The sequence below is a fragment of the Carcharhinus amblyrhynchos genome, chromosome 28 (assembly GCF_965287045.1).
Source record: "Carcharhinus amblyrhynchos chromosome 28, sCarAmb.v2.hapA, whole genome shotgun sequence".
Lineage (NCBI taxonomy): Eukaryota > Metazoa > Chordata > Chondrichthyes > Carcharhiniformes > Carcharhinidae > Carcharhinus > Carcharhinus amblyrhynchos.
In genome coordinates, this window is record NC_137351.1 from 16,132,772 (window position 1) to 16,154,669 (window position 21,898).

At 41.5% G+C, this 21,898-nt stretch overlaps 1 protein-coding gene across 2 annotated transcripts in view; it reads right to left on the reverse strand.

The window, feature by feature from the left end:
- Positions 1 to 21,898, reverse strand: part of hacd3 (3-hydroxyacyl-CoA dehydratase 3) — a 34,651-nt gene that overhangs the window by 3,600 nt on the left and 9,153 nt on the right. For both annotated transcript variants that reach the window (XM_080214438.1, XM_080214439.1), the window contains exons 2-10: positions 19,667 to 19,709; positions 17,095 to 17,168; positions 15,715 to 15,879; positions 12,956 to 13,010; positions 11,245 to 11,355; positions 5,463 to 5,590; positions 4,132 to 4,244; positions 872 to 978; positions 573 to 704 (exon numbers count right to left, since the gene is read on the reverse strand). In XM_080214438.1, coding sequence (XP_080070564.1) covers positions 573 to 704; positions 872 to 978; positions 4,132 to 4,244; positions 5,463 to 5,590; positions 11,245 to 11,355; positions 12,956 to 13,010; positions 15,715 to 15,879; positions 17,095 to 17,168; positions 19,667 to 19,709 — 928 coding nt within the window. The remainder of the gene's footprint in view (positions 1 to 572; positions 705 to 871; positions 979 to 4,131; positions 4,245 to 5,462; positions 5,591 to 11,244; positions 11,356 to 12,955; positions 13,011 to 15,714; positions 15,880 to 17,094; positions 17,169 to 19,666; positions 19,710 to 21,898) is intronic.

Sequence of the window (21,898 nt, forward strand, 5' to 3'; positions counted from 1 at the left end):
AAAAAGAGAGAATCCCATCATAACAGACTCATATCTGATTCAAATGTCTAGATCCCCAGCCAGGGAAAAAGCCTGTGACTAACTTGTATTTAAGGGCATGGCTGCTGTTTAATGTCAAGTTGTAAATCCCAGAAGGGAAACTTGAGTCCTTCTCAACTTGTCTTTTCAACAAAAACAGCAAACAAAAAATTCTCCACATTATTCCAACAAAAAGAAACATGGGTTTGATATCATTTGGGGCATCACCAAACCATTCAATAACATTACTGTCTTACAATCACCATCATTTTTTTTATCACTTCCTATAATATTTTGTGTTATTCTAAAACTCCCTCCCTTTAGGCCTGGTGCTGCATCAATCTGTGTCAAAAACAGAATTCCAGTGGAGGAAGACACCGCACGTTGATTCCTCAGTCATAAAAATTGATCATGACCGGTCCCTGTTTAAGTTTAGGCCCTGTGCTTACCTCACACACTTAACATACTGGCTGTGTTGATAATAAAGAATATACTGAACAAAAATTATAGAGCAATTTGACCAGAATGCTCCAGAAAACAGAGACAGAACTCACCCAAGAACATAGCAATAAGGTAACCTCGCAAAAAGTAGGAGAAACTGAATGAAATGTTGAACGGGTTGGGCAGCAGAACACTAAATCTTCCCGTTTCATCAAAATATGGAATAGATTGAATCACACACACAGCTGTGGAGGAGGGGAATAAGAGAGTTGTAGTTAATATGTGCAAAGTTTTGAAGGAGTACATACTGCTAGATATATCAAGGAATTCTGCAGCATAAACCAACTTCATATTACTCCCAGAGAGCAGAATCTTTCAATAATGTTAAATATGTACAAATTTCACAACTAACCTTCAGCAATGACTCCGAGTGGATAAAGAGGAATCCAAATGGTATATCGGATCCAGGTCAGCATTCTCCACTCTGTGCCTATACAGGACAGCATGTAGTATGGGTACCTATTTCAGTAAGAAACAATGCTTTATGTACCTCCTGTCAACAAGCAGATACCATTAATGTGCAGTCTACCTCCAATTCAGATGTATACCATTTCAAAGCTAAATGTTGTCCTGTCAGTCAGTGAAATGTGTCCCATTCTTATGGTAAGTGCTCTGGCATTACACAGGGGTTTGTGAGAAACACTGGTCCCCTGGCAGTAGCACAGCAGGATGAGCTGTTTCCCTCAATGCAAAGGGAAGTAAGTGAAGATGATGGTGCAGCAGAGTCCTGTCACCTGATGTGCACCGTGCCGATAAGAGTTGGCAGAAAATCATTAGTGCAGTGAATCAGTCTAAAGTATGTGGTTGCTAAAATGTAAATTAAACAAAGCGAGAGCCACCATCTTGCAAAGAGAGGTTGGAATGGATTAATTTTTTGCAACTTTAGTTTGCATTTAAGGCCCCTCTGTTCTATTACCCTTAATGCAAGATTCATTAACAGTTACATAGCCACCTCTGCGATATTTAGGCCAGGTATCAGCTCGCACTTGTAACAGAGATCACAATTCAGAAAGTAATGGATCCAATGTGAACTGTTTGTGTACATTTTATCCAGTGGTACAGTGCAACATTTTACCTCAGGTTCCTCCCTTGAATCCCCAGTGAAAGCTATGGGTGAGAGGGGGAAGTGAGGAACAGGTGATACTGAATTATTGCAGCGAAGGGAGATTATAATTTAGTAGCTGGTTAAAATATTAGTTTCTTTATTAGTGTCACAAGTAGGCTTACAGTAACACTGCAATGAAGTTACTGTGAAAATCCCCTAGTCACCACACTCCGACGCCTATTCGGGTACACTCAGGGAGAATTTAGCATGGCCTACGCACCTAACCAGCATGTCTATCAGATGATGGGAGGAAACTGGAGCACCCAGAGGAAACCCATGCAGACACGGGGAGAACATGCAGACTCTGCACAGACAGTGACCCAAGGCTGGGAATCGAACCTGGGTCCCTAATGCTGTGAGGCAGTGGTGCTAACCACTATGCTACTGTAAGAAGCAGCTGACACAACTTATAAAAGATTGCTTGAAGAGGGAGAACATAAATAGATCCAGGGGAGTGGGATTAGAATACAAAGCTCTATTAGAACTGGCACCAGCAAAATTAGGCTGAATGGCCACCTGTGCTGTAATTTCATGACTTTTTAAAAGTAATTCATTGCATGAAATCTAATGATGACATTTTAATAAGGATTTTTTTTAATTCATTCGTAAGTCAGGGGCATCGCTAGCTGGTCAATATTTATTGCACATTCCTAGTTGCCCTTGGAGGGCAGTTGAAAGTCAACCACATTGCTGTGTCTGTGGAGACCGGTTAAGGACAGCATCAGTAGATTCTGAATTCCAGATATTTTTTATTGAAGAAATTCCTCCATCTGCTGTGGCAGGATTCGGCCTCAGGTCCCCAAAACAAGTCCCAGAGGGTTGGAGAATAGCCAATGTTGTTCTTTTGTTTAAAAAAAGTAGCAAGAATAATCCAGGTAATTACAGGCCGGTGAGCCTTGCATCAGTGGTAGGGAAATTATTGGAGAGGATTCTTCGAGACAGGATTTATTCCAACTTGGGAATAAGTGGACATATTAGTGAGAGGCAACATGTTTTTGTGAATGGGGGTTCGTGTTTCATGAACTTGATCGTGTTTTTCGAGGAAGTGACACAGATGACTGATAAAGGTAGGGCAGTGGGACATGTTGTCTACATGGACTTCAGTAAGGTCTTTGACAAGATCCCTCATGGCAGACTGGTGCAGAAGGTGAAGTTGACTGGGATCAGAGGTGAGCTGGCAAGGTGGATACAAAACATGCTCAGTCAAAGAAAACAGAGGGTACAGTGGAAGGGTGCATTTCTGAATGGAGGGCTGTGACAAGTGGCATTCCTCAGGGATCAGTGTTGGGACTGTTGCTGTTTGCAATATATATACATAAATGATTTGGAGGAAAATGTAACTGGTTTGATTAGTAAGTTTGCGGACAACACAAAGGTTGGTGGATTTGTGGATAGTGATGAGGACCATCAGAGAATACAGCAGGATATAGATCAGTTGGAGATTGGGGCAGAGAGATGGCAGATGGAGTTTAATCCGGACAAATGAGAGGTAATGCATTTTGGAATGTCTAATACAGATAGGAAATATACAGTAATTGGCAGAACCTTAAAAGTATTGATAGGCAAAGAGATCTGGATGTACAGATATACAGGGTCACCTAAAGTGGCAATTCAAGTGGGGAAGGTAGTCAAGAAGGCATACATCGTGCTTGCCTTCATCAGCCTGGGCATTGAGTTTAAAAACTGGCAAGTCATGCTGTAGCTTTATAGAACCTTAGTTTGGCTGCACTTGGAGTATAGCATTCAATTCTGGTCACCACATTACCAGAAGGATGTGGAGGCTTTGGAGAGGTTACAGAAAAGATTTACCAGGATGTTGCCAGGTATGGAGAGCATTAGCTATGAGGAGAGGTTGGAGAAGCTTGGTTTGTTCTCACTGGAACGACAGAGGTTGAGGGGCAATGTGACAGAAGTCTACAAGGTTATGAGAGACATGGACAAAGTGGATAGTCAGAAGCTTTTTCCCAGGGTAGAAAAGTCAATTACTAGGAGGCACAGGTTTAAGGTGCAAGGGGCAAGGTTTAAAGGAGATGTACAAGACAGATTTTTTTTTTACACAGAGAGTAATGGGTGCCTGGAACTCACTGCCGGGGGAGGTAGTGGAAGCGGATACAGTAGTGACTTTTAAGGGGCATCTTGACAAATACATGAATAGGATGGGAATAGAGGGACATGGTTCGCGGAAGGGTAGGGGGTTTTAGCGCAGTCGGCCAGCATGGTCAGTGCAGGATTGGAGGACCAAAGGGCCTGTTCCTGCGCTGTAATTTTCTTTCTTCTTATTAGCTGACTTTTGGGATTAATAATCTAGCGATAATACCACTAGGCCATCACCTCCCCTGGTTAAATTAAATGCTTTGTTTTTTGGATCTGACCTTTTGCCCATAATGTTCTTCTCTGGGTCTGTTAGCACAGTGTTTGTGTTAAGATGTCACTGGGAGTTATCCTAGGACCAGGTTCTTTAGGTCATCATCACACTGAAAACTCAACTCAAAAAGAAAAATACAAACCGGAATATTTCAATGATGCTCCACAGATAAAAAACAACGAACACTGCTGCCTTATTCTGCATTTCCTCCTGACTTCCAATCACCAGGAACAGAACCGTACTCCTCCCAACTAGCTGTTAAACAAAAACACCCACATCATAAATAGCAGAGAATCGCTGAAGAAATGGAAATTGATTAATAGAAAAGTAACTCATGCCTCATAGAGAGAAGCTGCTTTGAAAACTTATTGTAAACATATATTCAATTTTGGTAATCATAGAATCCCTACAGTTCAGTAGGAGGCCATTTGGCCCATTGAGTCTACACCAACCACAATTCCAACCAGGTCCTATCTCTGTAACTCCACATATTTACCCTTCTAATCCTCCTGAGACGAGGCAATTTAGCATGACCAATCAACCTAGCCTGCACATCTTTGGAGTGTGGGAGGAAACTGAAGCACCCAGAGGAAACCCATACAGACAGAGGGAGAATGTGCAGACTCCGCACAGACAGTGACCCTAGCCCAGAATGGAACCCGGGTCCCTGGCGCTGTGAGGCAGCAGTGCTAATACGGAATGGATATTGTTAAAATAAAGACACGCTGTCAAAGCTTTTCAACGTGCACTCATCAGGACTGACGTAAGAATACCATATTTCAAAGGGAACAATTTATACTGCATGAGAAAAGGGTGCTGATTAGTTGGCAAGTGGACTCTGATCAGTTGAGGGATTGCCAAGGAGCAATCACCAGGAAACTGTTGTCCTCAATGTTTTTGTTTAATTGGAAAAGGCTCTCCCCATATTAGCTTTAACTGGGGACTGAGTGAAGAACCTGAGGCGATGACGCCTGGACATGTTCTGTCAGAAGACAGGGCCCTGTGTATAAATATATGTAGTTTCAAGCAAGCCTAAATGAGCCACATTGTGAGTTTGACTGATAAATCTAAGTTGATTGTTCATGTCATTCTTTCCATACTTGAGATCATTGCCAACTTGCAGCCAATCAGCACCCTTTTCTCATAGTATGACTTGTTGCTCCCTTTGAAATTTGCTGTTCTTGTATCTGTTCTGATGAGTGCAAGATGAAAAGCTTTAACAGCATGTCACTTCTTTCAGCAATAGTCAAGTTCAGTTTTATTTACATCCCAGTTTCTCAATTCTTGAGTTGATGAGGAAAACAGAACTCAAAAGACAACGACATGCAGACTGTACAGGAATAGGGCTAGGGTCGAGTGCTACAGTTTAAAAAAAACCATTCTCTAGCCAAAAAAAGTGTGCACTTTTTCTTGCCTTGATATTCCTTCCCCTTTACCCACTCAAGCTTCCCTGACCAGAGGGCACTACTGTACCTGGATCACTGCTGGCTCCAGTCCTGTTCTTACCAAACCCAGCAACGGATTTATAACCTCCAAAATTGCAAATATCTGACAAAAATTCATCACATCACCAACTGCATGGAAAGTATCAAATAAAGAATCTGTAGATACAATACATATGAAATTTAATCATTAGCAAAGGCAACTGTAATGTCATCTCTGACAATGTCAGATAAAACACAATCACATTGCAGGTTATATGCATGTCCAATCCAAGTTAAAACGGATTAAACCAAACCCATTCCACATACTGGCTTGGTCATAGAAGACAGAGTAGCAGTGGGTGTGTTTCTGTATAGAGGGATGTGACAAGTGGTGTTCCTCAGGGATCAGTGCTAGGACCTTTACAGTTTGTAATATATATTTGATTTGGAGGAAACATATTTGGATTGTTTAGAAAGTTTGCGGATCACACAAAGGTTGGTGGATTTGTGGATAGCAATGAGGATACAGATCAGTTGGAGACTTGGATGGAGAGATGGCAGATGGAGTTTAATCCGGACAAATGTGAGTTAATGCATTTTGGAAGGTCTAATACAGAGGGGAAATATACAGTAAATAGCAGACCCTTTAAAGAGTACTGATAGGCAGACTGATCTGGGCGTACTGATAGACAGAATGAATGCAAGCAGGCTTTTTCCACTGAGGCTAGGGGAGAAAAAAACTAGAGGACATGGGTGAAGGGGGGAAAAGTTTAAAGGAATATTGAGGGGGGAGGTCTTCACACAGAGTGGTGGAGTGTGGAATGAGCTGCCAGATGAAGTGGTAAATGCGGGCTCACTTTTAACATTTAAGAAAAACTTGGACAGGTACATGGATGAGAGGGATGTGGAGAGATATGATCTAGGTGCAGGTCAGTGAGACTAGGCAGAAAAATGGTTTGGCACAGCCAAGAAGGGCCAAAAGACCTGTTTCTGTGTTGTAATGTTCTACGGTTCTACACGTACATAGGTCACTGAAAGTGGCAATACAGGTGGAGAAGGTAGTCAAGAAGACATACGACATGCTTGCCTTCATCAGCCGGGGCACTGATTTCAAAAATTGGCTACTCATGTTGCAGCTTTATAGAACCTTAGGCCACATTTAGAATATAGCATTCAACTCTGGTCACCACACTATCAGAAGGATGTGGAGGCTTTGGAGAGGGTACAGAAAAGATTTACCAGGATGTGGCCTGGTACGGAGAGCATTAGCTATGAGAGGTTGGAGAAACTTGGTTTGTTCTCACTGGAACGATGGAGGTTGAGGAACGACCTGATAGAAGTCTACAAGATTATGAGGGGCATGGACAGAGTGGAAAGTCAGAAGCTTTTCCCCAGGGTAGAAGAGTCAATTACTCGGGGGTATAGGTTTAAGGTGCGAGGGGCAAGGTTTAAAAGAGATGTTTAAGGCAGGATTTTTACACAGAGGGTGGTGGGTGCCTGGAACTCGTTGCTGGGGGAGGTAGTGGAAGCAGATACGATAGTGACTTTTAAGGGCGTCTTGACAAATATATGAATAGGGTGGGAATGAGGGATATGGTCTAGAGAAGGATAGTGGTTTAGCTCAGTCGGGCAGCATAGTCACTGCAGGCTTGGAGGGCCGAAGGGCCTGTTCCTATGCATAATTTTCTTTGTTCTTATACCACTGTACAAAATCCCCAGAAAGATTTGGTACGATGAGGTGGAATTATGTTGTGGAGTGCAATGTTGTACTTTATCTTTGTCTATGCTATGGCTAGAAGAGCCAGTCAGGTGCAGAGTTTTCAGCAACGAGTTGCTCCTTAATGTCGCTCCACTATCTACAAGGTTCTAGCCAGGGCTGTGATTATGAGAGTAAACTAGCTCAGATACAAAAACAGATAGCAAATGTTTTTACAAATACATAAAACGAAAAAGAATGGCTAAAGTAAATATTGGTCCTTTAGAAGATGAGAAAGGGGATGTAATAACTGGAAATGAGAAAATGGCTGAGGCATTGAACAGTATTTTGTGTTGGCCTTCACAGTGGAAGACACAAATAACGTGCCAAAAATTGATGACAGGAAGGCTATGGCAGGTGAGAACCTAGAAACTATTATCATGAAAGAGATAGTGCTGGGCAAGTTAACGGGGTAAAAGACAGACATGTCTTCTGGTCCTGATAGAATGCATCCCAGGGTACTAAAAGAGATGGCAGGAGAAATAGCAAATACACTGGTGGCAATTTACCAAAATTCGCTGGACTCTGGGGTGGATCCCGCAGATTGGAAAACAGCAAATCAGACGCCACTGTTTAAAAAAGGAGATAGACAAAAGGTGGGTAAACTACAGGCCTACAGCTTAACTTCTATAGTAGGGGAAGTGCTTGAATCTAAGGAAGAAATAGCGAGACATCTGGATATAAATTGTTCCACTGGTAAGACGCAGCATGGGTTCATGAGGGAAGATCATGTTTGACTAATTTGGTGGAATGTTTTGAGAACATTACATGTGCAGTGGACAATGGGGAACCTGTGGATGTGATGTATCTGGATTTCCAGATGGCATCTGACAAGATGCCGCATCAAAGAACGCTACATAAGATAAAGGTGCACCATGTTACAGTTAACGTACTGGCATGGATAGAGGATTGGTTAACTAACAGAAAGCAAAGAGTGGGGGTAAATGTGTTTTTCTGGTTGGTGATCAGTGTTGGGACCATAATTGTTTACAATTTACATAGATGATTTGCAGTTGATGACCAAGTGTAGTGTGTCAAAATTCGCAGATGACACTAACATGAGTGGCAGAGCAAAGTGTGCCAAGGGTGCTGAAAGTCTGCAAAGGGATACAGATACTCTAAGTGAGTGGGCAAGGATCTGGCTGATGGAGTACAATGTTGCTAAATGTGAGGTCATCCATTTTGATAGGAAGAACAACAAAATTTGCTGATGACACCAAGATTGGGGGAAAGGCAAATTGTGCGGAGGGTGTGGAGAGTCTGCAGAAGGATCTAGATAGGCTGGGCGAATGGGCCAGGAAATGGCAAATGGAATTTAATGTTGGCAAGTGTGAGGTGGTCCACTTTGGTAGGAAGAATGGTAGGAAGGACTATTACTTACGTGGCGAAAAACTGCAGCAGGCGACGGTGCAGAGGGACCTCGGGGTCCTTGTGCATGAGTCGCAAAAACCCAGCTTGCAGGTGCAGCAGGTGGTCAGGAAGGCAAATGGGATGCTGGCCTTCATAGCGAGGGGGATTGAATATAAAAGTAGGGAGGTCTTGCTGCAGCTGTATAGGGCATTGGTGAGGCCGCAGCTGGAGTACTGTGTGCAGTTTTGGGCGCCGCACCTGCGCAAGGATATTTTGGCCCTGGAGGGAGTGCAGAGGAGGTTTACTAGGCTGATACCGGAGTTGAGGGGATTGAGCTATGAGGAGAGGCTGAATAAACTAGGCTTGTACTCGTTAGAGTTTAGAAGAATGAGGGGAGATCTCATTGAGACGTATAAGATGATGAATGGGATGGATAGGATAGAGGTGGAGAGACTCTTCCCGCTCAAAAAAGACAGTAGGACTAGGGGGCACAGCCTCAAGATAAAGGGGAGGCGGTTTAGAACGGAGTTGAGGAGGAACTTCTTCACTCAAAGGGTGGTGAATCTCTGGAATTCTCTGCCCGTTGAAGTGGTGGAGGCTGCCTCGCTAAATATTTTTAAGAAGCGGGTTGATGGGTTCTTGATAAGAGAGGGGATTAAGGGTTATGGGGAGAGGGCGGGAAAGTGGAACTGAGCCACAACAGATCAGCCATGATCTTATTGAATGGCGGGGCAGGCTCGAAGGGCTAGATGGCCTACTCCTGCTCCTATTTCTTATGTTCTTATGTTTATGTTCTTATTTAAAAAGTCAAAAATTGCAGCATGCTGCTGTGCAGAGGGACCTGAATGTCCTTGTGTAAGAATCACAAGGACTTGGCTTGCAGGTGCAGCAGGTAATTAAGAAGGCAAATGGAATTTTGTCCTTCATTGCTAGATGAATGGAGTTTAAAAACAGCAAGGTTATGTTGCAGCTGTATAAGGTGCTGGTGAGGCCATACCTGGAATACTGTGTACAGTTTTGGTCTTCTCACTCAAGGAAGGGTATACTGGCACTGGAGGGGGTGCAGAGGAGATTCACTAGGTTGATTCCAGAGTTGAGAGGGTTGGCTTATGAGGACAGACTGAGTAGACTGGGGCTATACTCTTTGGAATTCAGAAGAATGAGGGGGGATTTTATAGAAACATATAAGATTTGAAGGGAATAGATAAGTTAGAAGCAGGGAAGTTATTTCCACTGGCAGGTGAAACTAGAACTAGGGGGCATAGCCTCAAACTAAGGAGGAACAGATTCAGGATGAGTTGAGGAGGAACTTCTTCAAAGGGTTGTGAATCTATGGAATTCTCTGCCCAGTGAAGCAGTTGATCATACCTCATTGAATGTTTTTAAGGCAAGGATAGATAAATTTTTGAACAGTAAAGGAATTAAGGGTTATGGTGAGCAAGCATGCAAGTGGAGCTGAGTCCACAAAAAGAGCAGCCATGATCTTATTGAATGGCGGAGCAGGCTCGAGGGGCCAGATGGCCTACTCCTATTCCTAGTTCTTATATTCATAAAAGAAATATGCATCACTTGCCTGGAGTAATGTAACCATGCCAACATTCAGGAGCTGATCTATCAACATTTCCAAATTATCTTGTTTCTAACATTCTGCATGCAAATTTCACAGCCCATTTATAACCTTTCCACTTCTGGGCAAGTTTTGTTACATTAATTTTTTGGTCGAATCTGTTATGTCACATTTGGGTATCAAGTGAAGAACATCACAAACTTGAGCAATTCAGTCTGTTCTAATTTACTGCTGAGGTGCCTATCAGACCTAATGTATAACTTATCAACTAAAGATCTCAATTTATTGTCCTAGTTTAACCAATTTCTCTCAACTGACTGATTCTCTGAGTTAATTATACTCTGGCACTCAAGTTCATCCGCAAGAATGGGCTTCAGGGTTGCAGCCTCTTTGCAGCTAAGACAAGAGGACTAGGAGCAGTTCAGAACACAACAAACGTAAAATCTGTTCTAGGGATAGAACATAGAAACCCTACGGTGCAAGAGGAGGCCATTTGGCCCATTGTGTCTGCACCAACAACTATCCCACCCCAGGCCCTATTCCCACAACCCCACACATTTACCCCACTAATCACTCTAACCTACACATCCCAGGACACTATGGGCAATTTTGCATGGCGAATCCACCTAACCTGCACATTTTTGGACTGCAGGAGGAAAACCACACAGACACAGGAAGAACGTGCAGACTTCCCACAGGCAGTCACCCAAGCCAGGAATTGAACCCGGGTCCCTGGAACTGTGAGGCAGCAATGCTAACCACTGTGCCACCATGCTCAGCAATAACCAAAATCTTTATTTTCAACCTGCAAGCAGTTTGCGATAGTGAAGGATCACTCCTCTCCACTCCAGCTGCTTTCAGATTCTGAGAAATTGTAGAGATTTTGCAAATTGCACATTTTGCTTCTTTTAAAAAAAAATCCAGGTGATCAAATCCACATCCAAATCTATCAGGGAGGGGTGCTTTGTCTAACCATCCAGTAGCAGATTTGAATTCCCTTCAGACTCACATCCAATACATTCTCAATCCCAAGGAATTAATCTAACAATCCACTCCTAGCAGCAATAGAAGGTTCATTAGGAAAAGGAATTCACAGTGACAGAAGCACGCTGCTGACCTAAAATTTCGCACTACTTTACTGGCTGCTTAGTCACTCACCTTGGCCCAACACAAAGAGCCGCACTGTCATATTGACAAAGATCCAGGAAAAGCCCAGAAACTGCACCAGGTTGTACATAAATAAATAACCTTTCTTCATGGTGACATAAGCTTTTAGGAAGGAAATAAAAAATTAATGATGCTGGAAAAAATTGTAAACATTGTAACATTTTAAACATTGTAAATATTTTAAATACCTTAGTGCAAAACATGAAATATGAAACATGCAACATTAAAAACAAGCCTTCCTAAACCTCCAGGTCCACTAATTTAATCAGAACAAGCCAGTGAATAAGAGATGCAAGTTTAAGCAGGACCGGTGTCTCTAGCTAGATTGCTTAGGCTCAATCTGCAAGAGTCAGGCTGTATTACGCAATCAGGAAAACCTATTCTGGGCATGATTGCAGCTTAATCATTTTCAACAAGCTGCAGTTGAAAATGCTGGAAGTGTTTGAGTACTTGAAAGCATTTTGCAATTTTAACCTAATGCATTACTTTCCTCCCACTCTCCTTTGGAAGACTATTTTTTCATTTGGTCCCTCTGTATTTTGTAGCACTCCCAAGAAAGCAGACACCTGCCCTGCTCCCTGCCTATGAAGCTCTCTTCCAAGTCATTTTGAAAAGTGCTTCCAGGGTCATTCATTCTCAGGTTCTTTCTCCATGCAGCCACTCTGCCCCAGCAGATCTGTCATTGGAGATACTTCAATCAGTGTGTGATCAGGGAATTCTAGGCACAAAGGTGCGTCATTGATAAATAGCACACAATGTTTAAAGTTTTAGTTTTATTTTATTAGTGTCACAAGTAGGCTTACATTAACACTGCGATTACGTTACTGTGAAAATCCCCTAGTCGCCACACTCCAGCGCATGTCCAAGTAAACTGAGGGAGCATGGCCAATGCACCTAATCAACATGTCTTTCAGACTGTGGGAGGAAACTCACGCAGACATGGGAAGAACGTGGAGACTCCCAACAGACAGTAACTCAAGCCGGGAATCAAACACGGGTCCTTGGCGTTGTGAGGCAGCAGTGCTAACCACTGTGCCAGCCTGCCCCCAATGATACTGGGTGATAAAAATAAGCCCTGTAATTGTGCTTAAAATATAATGAAGCCTAAATTCCCTCATTTCAGAAATAATTCACTGTAATTATCTGGTCCCTCTCAAACTGAAACTTAAAAGGATTGCAGAATAATTACCATTAGTTTCAATTCTTAAATCAAACCAGTTCCATTTTCCACTGTCAAACCCCAGGCCACGTGAAGTGACAGATGTAGGAAATGAGCCTGTCCCACGTGACTAACAAACTCTTCACTGAGCAGGAATCTACTCACTCAGTTTGGCAAATATAAAGATATGCAGAGCTACAAGGCACCCTGTTACTGCTACAATTACAATGCAAGCATCGCTATCGTTGTTAAGCAAATGTGATCCCTGGTTTATTACTGGTGGTCTTAAAATACCAGTTAGGCGTCATCTGAAGTAAATCAATGGGAGTTCCCATCCCACTGTAAGCAATGAAATGCTACAATATTGTTGCCAATAGAAAACAAGCATACAAAAATGCAGAAAATATTGAAAATAGTTTGATACAATTTTATATAGCAGGGTCTAATACTCTGAGACTTCCCAAGTTCTTTGTTTATTGCGATTTGTTGTGGTCTCTAGTTTATTTGACTATCCAATATTACAATGGAATCCCCTGTACTTACAGCTCTTCCGGGCTCTTGACTCCAAACTTATTCTATTAATTTCTTTCTCTTCCTCCTATCAATGAAGCACAGCAAGTGTAGAATTACTACAGTTATAGTCCCAAAACATCATTCAGTTTATCCACAGAATCATAGAAACCCTACAGTGCAGAAACAGGCCATCTGGTCCATCGAGTCTGCACCGACTACAATCCCACCCAAGCCCTACCCCATGTCTATACACATTTTCCCACTAATCCCTCTAACCTACGCATCTCAGGACACCAAGGTGCAATTTTAGCATAGCCAATCAACCTAATCCGCACATCTTTGGACTGTGGGAGGAAACTGAAGCACCCGGAGGAAACCCACGCAGACGTGGCGAGAATGTGCAAACTCCACACAGACAGTGACCCAAGCCAGGAATCGAACCCAGGTTGCTGGAGTTGTGAGGCAGCAGTGCTAACCACTGTGCTACCCTGTCACCCAACTAAGATACAACTCCTGTTTATTCAGGGAAAGGTACGCCAAAAAAATCCAGAGTTCTCTGGATGACACGAGATAGAAATTAAGATAAAGAAGAAAAAGTGTGCTTATCACAGATTTCAGGTAGGTAATACAACTGAAAGCCAAGCTGACCACGAAAGATTCAGGAGAAGAAGTGAAGCAGCAAATATAAGAAACAAAGAATGAGTATGACGAGACTGGTAGCCAAGATAAAAAGGGATCTCAAAGTCTTCTACACACACATGAATAATAAAGGGTGATTAAAAAGTAGGGCCATTTAGGGACCAAACAGGAGATTGTTTAACGTTGATAAGGTGCTGGGTCACATGAGATGCATCCAAGGATGCTGAAGGCAGTGAAAAGGAAAATCATGTTTAACTAATTTGTTGGAGTTTTCTGAAAGGGTTGATGAGGGCAATGCTGTTGGTGTGGTGTATATAGGCTTCCAACAGTGCCGCACAACAGACTCGTGAGCAAAGTTATGGTTCCTGGAATAAAAAGGACAGTAATAACATGGATAGAGAATTGGCTGAGCAAAAGGAAGCAGAAAGTACTGGTTAAAGGGATGTTTTTCTTGCTGGAGGAAGATTTGTACTGGAGTATCCCTGGGGTCAGTGTTGGGGATCTTTGCTTTTCCTGATATATATTAATCACCTAAACCTTGGTGAGTAGGGAACAATAGGCCCTATACTTGGGATATAGGGCACAATGACGGGCCACATGGCCTCCTTCTACACTGCAAGGATTCTACAATAATAATAACCAGTCGACTAAAGTCATACAATTCCAGTTCTATTTTAAATTCGAAAGCAAAATGCTGGAATCTGAAACAAAAACAGAACATGCTGGAAAATCTCAGCAGGTCTGACAGCATCTGTGAAGAGAAAAGAGAGCCAACGTTTCAGAGCTGACAAAAATGGTCATCCAGACTAAAACCGTTGGCTCTATTCTATTTATAATTACTTCCTCACATCAGACTACCTCCAAAATAAGTTCCTCACTTAGGTTAGCAATGTTAGGTCATTTAAAGCAGGATGAAACATGGAATAAACATTTGCAAAACAAAATGTTATTAACCACAATTAATTTGAAATGAGTGGATGAAACTCCTTTATGTGAAAGACATAGGCTTCTCTGAGAGATAAGGATAAGAAAAGCTAAAGCTCCCTTTAATACAGTGAAACATCAAAAAATGTAAAATCAACACCTTCAATCAGACAAAAGCAAAATACTGCAGATGCTGGAAATTCTTTCAATTTAGTGTACTGTATTCACTGTTCATGATATGGTCTTCTCTACACTGGGGAGACCAAACAGAGACCAGGTGACCACTTGCAGAACGTTTCCATTCAGTCCCCAAGTATGACCCCAAGTTTCCGGTTGCTTGACATTCCAATTCCCCACCTTGGTCCTATCCTGACCTTGGTCTGTTAGAGTGTTCCAATGAAGCTCAACACGAAAAACAGCATCTACTATCAAAAACAACTCAACACATTAAGTTCAACAATTTTGACCACCACTTCTACCTATATTTTGATGCATTTCTTCTTTTTTTCCCCTTTTGTTGTTTTGCTGGGTTGCTCTTATTTTGTTTTCTTTTTTCCCTTCATGTTGCATTCAGATGGTTGCTTTGTAGCTATTCATGCTTCATTTGGACACAACTTTTGTTGCAGTATCCATTACCACTCTTTGGCTGTTGCATTACAAAATCCTTTTGTTATTTTAACTTCTTCTGTGCTTGACCCTATCACAGAACATCTCCTTTGCTCTTTGTGCCCCTCCTCACTATCCCAAGTCTTAGCAACTTCCTACCTATGTTATTAACCTGCTCTGCCTTGAAGCAAAAGAAAATGTCATCTGTCTTAACCACGTGATTGAACAAGATTTTCATTGTGTCTCTGACACCGCTGAGGAATTGAATGTTTTTTCCAGGCATTTGTTAATATTCATTGCCAAGGTTGTCAACAATGGCTAGTGATACACAATATAACTTAGATACAGTGTGTGATTTTTCCTTACTTTTACCTCAAAATGTTGCAGCAAACTACATCAGATTATTGCCAGTTCCACATCCATTGTCCGTATGATCCTGTTTTAGTAACAATGCCAATTTGTTGGTTATTTGGCAATAATGTCATCAGTTTTGCATTATTGATGAAAACCAGCTTTGATGGAGACAGTTTAACATGAATTCTCCAACACTAGATAGTTTTGAAGCAGAAATAAAGACAGGGCAATTCTTTAACCCGATACAGCCTCCTCGCTGAATTTACCTTTGCCTGTAGCTCCATTTCAGCATCAGACTCGTCCAGCCAGCGGTCAAAATCAGGAACGAGGAATATTGGTTTCTTTTCTTGTTTGGTCAGCCTGTCCCACCACATGCTCTCGATTTTCTTCACTGTTATAGACACTTGTCTTTCTGTCACTTTGAAAAGTGGCTATAAACATAAAACAATTTTTGGTTTAAATTTCCTGATAGCAAGTACATTTCATAGAATCATAGAAACCTTGCAATGCAGAAAGAGGCCATTTGGCCCATCGAGTCTGCACCGACCACAATCCCACCCAGGCCCGACCGCTATATCCCTACACATTTTACCCACTAATCCCTCTAACCTATGTATCTCAGGACACTAAGAGGCAACTTTAGCATAGCCAATCAACCTAACCCACACATCTTTGGACTGTGGAAGGAAACTGAAGCACCTGGCGGAAACCCACACAGACACAGGGAGAATGTGCAAACTCCACATAGACAGTGACCCGAGCCAGGAATCGAACCCAGGTCCCTGGAGCTGTGAAGCAGCAGTGCTAATCACTCTGCTAGCATGCCGCCCTAAATTTGCTTCAGTTTGAGTTGAAACTATTGAAATACATTTACACAGAAGCAAAATAAATATAGAAAATAGCAAAAAAGGACTTAAAAGTGCCTGATACGATAAACAGTTTAGAGAAACCACAACAATACAGTTTCAGAATTACCATACAGCATCTTGAATGTGACACTGTTTTACAATGCTTCACATGTTGATTGATCAGTCATCACGTATCCAAGAACTATTAATTCTGATGTCTCACAAAACACAGATTATTAAAAATCCAGCTCACTAATGTCCTTCAGGGATTAACAGGCTGTCATCAATACATAATCCGTCTTTTATGTGACTCCATTCCACATTACGACTCAGCAACCAGGTTTGTGCAATAAATGACAGCCTTTAAGCATCATTCAAGCCATTAGCAAAAACAGAAACAAATTCTCAACAAGTTATGTCTCCAGATTATTAATAATAGCTTAACAACTCCAAACACTAATCTTGATCTTTATACCCTCTATTATAATTCAAGTTGGATAGTGGCAACTGTGAATGAGGCTATAGTTTCAGAAAAATTGCCTATAACCCTCATGATTACATGATCATCCTACTGGAGTAAATCCTCCACAATGAGGCTCCCTGCAGCTCCAGCTGTGTACGCTAAAACGGTAACATGTGTTTCCAGCTACAAATAGGAAGAGGAAATAATTTTCAAAAGAATCTTAAATATCTCCCTGCTATAACAATAAGATGAATTGGAAATAGTCAACTTTCATTTCATTTGTCACTGAAATGGAATCACAGTTTATGGTAAACTATCAGAAATTAGTGACATACCTCAGGATTAACTGTTTCCAAAAATGTAAGGTGAAATTCATACGCATTGTCCCCTTTTGCACCATGGCCGTGTGCTGAAGGTGGATACAAAGCACATGAGAAAATAATTGACATCATATAACACATCAGATATCACATTTGTGTTCAAATACCTTTGCCAGAGTTGAGAAATTATATATTTCAGTCATAGAGTCAGTAAAAAAGAGTTTCTCAGCCTGTTGCACAAAGTTTTGCTATTTAACTATTAAGTAATTTTGAATAAATGCATATTACATGAATAAGGACAGAATGCACAGCCTTAAAATCACATCTCATCTTCCAACCCTACTTCACCTGAAGACTACATTCAATCTTTTGCAGATGAGTTGGAAGAGAATCGAACTTTGTCCGTTATTGAAAGGACAATGGAATATAAAAGCAGTGAAGTTTTGCTACTGTTGTACAGAATGTTGGTGAGAGCATATCTAGAGTATTATGTACAGTTTTGATCTCCTTATTCAACAATGGATTTAAATGCTTTAGAAGCAGTTCAGAATAGGTTCAGTCCACTAATTCCTGGAATGGCCAATATACGAGAGAAGTTTTGACAGACTGGGCCAGTATCCACTGGAATTTAGAAGAATAAGAAGTGACTTTTTTGAAACATAAGATCACGAGGGGACTCAATAGGATGGATGCTGAAAGGATGTTTCCCCTTACAGCTCAGACAAGAACAAACGTAACATTTTAAAAGTAAAGAGTCTCCTATTTAATACAGAGATGAAAGAATTATCTTCTGTCAAAGGGTTGTTAATCTGTGGAATCCTCTTCCCCAGAGAGCAATGGAGGCAAGGTCATAAAGTCATAGAATCAGACAGCACAGAAAAGTCCTTCTGGCCCAGCAAGTCTACACCAACAATAACTGCTACTAAAGTTGCGCTAATCCCATTTCCCGGCATTTGTCCCATAATCTTGAATGCTATGATATTTCAAATATTCACCCAAATACTTTTTAACGGTTGTAAGGATTCTAGCCTCCATTACCTTCCCAAGCAGTGCATTCCAAATTCCCAACATCCTCAGTGAAGTTTTTCCTCAAACCCCCTTTAAATCTCCTGCCCCTCACTCTAAAACTATGCTCCTTATGCTTAACCCCTCAACTAAGGGGAACAGCAGCTTCCTGTTCACCCTGTCCACGTTCTCCATAATCTTATACACTTCAATCATGTCCCCCCTCTGCCTTCTCTACTCTAAAGAAAACAATCCAAGCCTATCCAGTCACTCCTTATAGCTCAAATGCTCCATCCCAGGCAACATCCTGGTGAATCTCCTCTGTACCGCCTCTAATGCCATCACGTCCTTCTTATAGTGAGGTGACCAGAACTGCACACAGGTATTCTAGCTATGGCCTAACCAACGTTTTGTATAGCTCCAACATAACCTCCTTGTTCTCATACTCTATGCCACATTAGATAAAACCAAGTGCCCCATTTGCATTCTTAACCACTCTATTCACCTGTTCTGCCATTTTAATGGATCTGTGAGTAAGTACGCCAAAATCCATCTGTTTCTCTGAGCTTCCTAGTGACCTGCCATTCATTAAATACTCCCTTGTCTTGTTACTGCTTCCAAAGTGCATCACCTCACATTTATCAGGATTAAATACCATCCGCCACTGCGCTGCCCAATCTGACCAATCCATCTACATCTTCTTGAACGTATGATCTTCTCCTTCACTATTAACCATGATACCAATCATGGTGTCACCTGCAAACTTATAATTTCCCCCACATTATCATCTATATGAGCAGACTCGATGGGCCAAGCGACCTAACTCTGCTCTTATGTCTCATGGTCTTATATCATTTATGTATATAACAAACAAAAAGGGACCCAGCACTGAACCTTGTGATACGCCACTGGTCACGGGCCTCCAATCACTCAAACATCCACCCTTTATGTTCTAATACTAAGCCAGTTTCAGATCCACTTCGCAAAGTCTCCCTGAATGCCATATGCTTTAACCTTCTCAATCAGTTTCCATGTGGGACTTTGTCCAAGGCTTTGCTAAAATTCATATAAACTGCATCAACTGCACTTCTCTCATCCACACAATCACTTTTTCGAAAAATTCTATCAAATTTGTAAGGCATGACCTCCTCAGGGAATATTTTTGAGTGAGATAAGATTCTTGATTGACAAGGGAGTCAGAGAGTACAGGGGATGGACAGGAAAGTTGAGGTCACAATCAGATGAACACGATCTTATCGAATTAAGAGTAGGCTAGAAGGGTTGAATGGCCTACTCCTGCTCCTAATTTGAATGTTTATCTGTGTGTATATTTGTATAATCTTGACTCCCCTCATGCATTCTTTCCCTTGTGGGAAAGTTTTGTTTCTATCACAACAATTTCAACTATTTATGCACAATCTCAATTTATCAGAGCAATTTCGTTTTAACAAGATCCTGTCAATAGCTCAACACTGGCACAATTAAAAGTATTACAAAACAGTTCCACTGTCTTTTTTAATCTAGGCATTTGAGTTTTGACTCCTATTTACACGACAGGAAAGGTTGAGCATTCCAATCCTACCTCTGAATGAGAGAGTGTTTTCAGTAATCTTGATATCAGGTTTCTGTTGAAAGAGAGAACAATTCACCAGTTAAATGGACAGGATTTTCTAATGGTTTGCTGCTATCTGCATTTTGACTTAAATTCTTCTCAAAGCAATATCTCTATAAATTAGGACAGGACCAGCAACATGTCAGTGCTTCACAATAAGGTTTATCAATGTCATTACAAGGTGCCTGCACTCTTGTTCACCTCTGAGGGGGACAAAGGGGAGTGGGGAGCAGAAGGTGCAAGAGACGGGGCAGCACAATCCACTGCTGCCTCATCGTGCCAGGGATCTGGGTTTAATTCCCAGCTTAGATCATTGTCTGTCCAGAGTCTGCACATTCTCCCCATGTCTGTATGAGTCTCCTCTGGGTGCTCCAGTTTCCTCCCACAATCCAAAAGATGTGCTGGTTAGGTGCATCGGCCGTGCTAAATTCTCCGTCAGTGTACCCAAACAGGTGCCAGAACATGGCAACTAAGGGATTTGACAGCAACTTCATTGCAGTGTTAATGTAAGCCTACTTGTGACACACTAAATAATCTAAAAAAAACAATAAACTGAAAGGACATTTAAAACAATAAATACAGAATTTATACTGCAAAGAATTAAAATATTTTATTTTCTAAAATGTATTATACAATTAGTTTCAGAATAAATATTTGAGTAAAACAATTGTAGATTTTCAAATGAACTGAATCTAGACAAAAAAAATCAGAACAGAATTAAAATTGAGCAGATAGGGCAGACCTGCACATCAAAAACAAATCTTTCATTTCACAGATGTTGAGGTTCACATGCGTTTTCTGAAACCTACCCCCCACCCCCCAGCAGATAATGAATGAGTCTGCTTATCCTTCACTTTCACAATTCACATTTCGAAGAACAGTCACCCACACATCAGTCGTTCTCAGTCAATTTAGTGACAACATCTGAACCAGATGATGGGGAAGCCAGCCTATTATTAGGCATAGAGACAAAACAATTCAGCTTAACCTAACTTGAAATTTGATCACGTAAATTTATATGAAATATAATAGAAATTCTCCCCAGTATGGGCCTGGGTGATGTCATAGAGTCATAGAGGTTTACAGCATGGAAACAGGCCCTTTGGCCCAACTTGCCCATGCTGCCCTTTTTTTAAGAAACCTTAAACCCAATTGCCCGCATTTGGCCCATATCCCTCTCTACCCATCGTACCCATGTAACTATCTAAATGCTTTTTAAAAAATAAAATTGTACTTGCCTCTACTACTACTCACCACCCTGTGTGTGAAACAATTGTTCCTCTGGACACTTTCGTATTTCTCTCCTCTCACCTTAAACCTATGCCCTCTAGTTTTCGACTCTCCTACCTTTGGGAAAAGATACTGTCTATCTACTTTGTCTATGCCCCTCATTATTTTATAGACCTCTATAAGGTCACCCCTGAGCCTCCTACGCTCCAGAGAATAAAGTCCCAATCTATTCAGCCTCTCCTTATAACACAATCCATCAAGTCCCAGTACCATCCTAGTAAATCTTTTCTGCACTCTTTCTAGTTTAATAATATCCTTTCTAGAATAGGGTGACCAGAATTGCACAGTGTTCCAAGTGTGGCCTCACCAATGTCTTGTACAACTTTAACAAGACATCCCAATTCCTGTAATTCAATGTTCTGTCCGATGAAACCAAGCATGCCAAATGCCTTCTTCACCACTGTGTCCACCTGTGACTCCACTTTCAAGGAGCTAGGAACATGTACCCCTAGATTTTGTTGTTCTGTAACTCTCCCCAACACCCTATCATTAACTGGTTCAATCTACCAAAATGCATGACATCGCACTTGTCTAAATTAAACTCCATCTGCCACTTGTCAGCCCACAGGCCCAATTGATCATGATCCTGCTGCAATTAGAGATAACTTTCCTCACTGTCCACCATGCCACCAATCTTGGTGTCATCTGCAAACTTACCAATCATGCCCCCTATACTCTCATCCAAATCATTAATATAAATGACAAATAACACTGAGGCACACTGCTGGTCACAGGCCTCCAATTTGAAAAACAACTCTCTACAACCATCCTCTGGCTTCTGTCAAGAAGCCAATTTTGCATCCATTTAGATACCACACCCTGGATCCCATGAGATTTAACTTTATGCAATAACCTACCAGGCGGTACCTTGTCAAAGGACTTGCTAAAGTCCATGAAGACAACATCAACTGC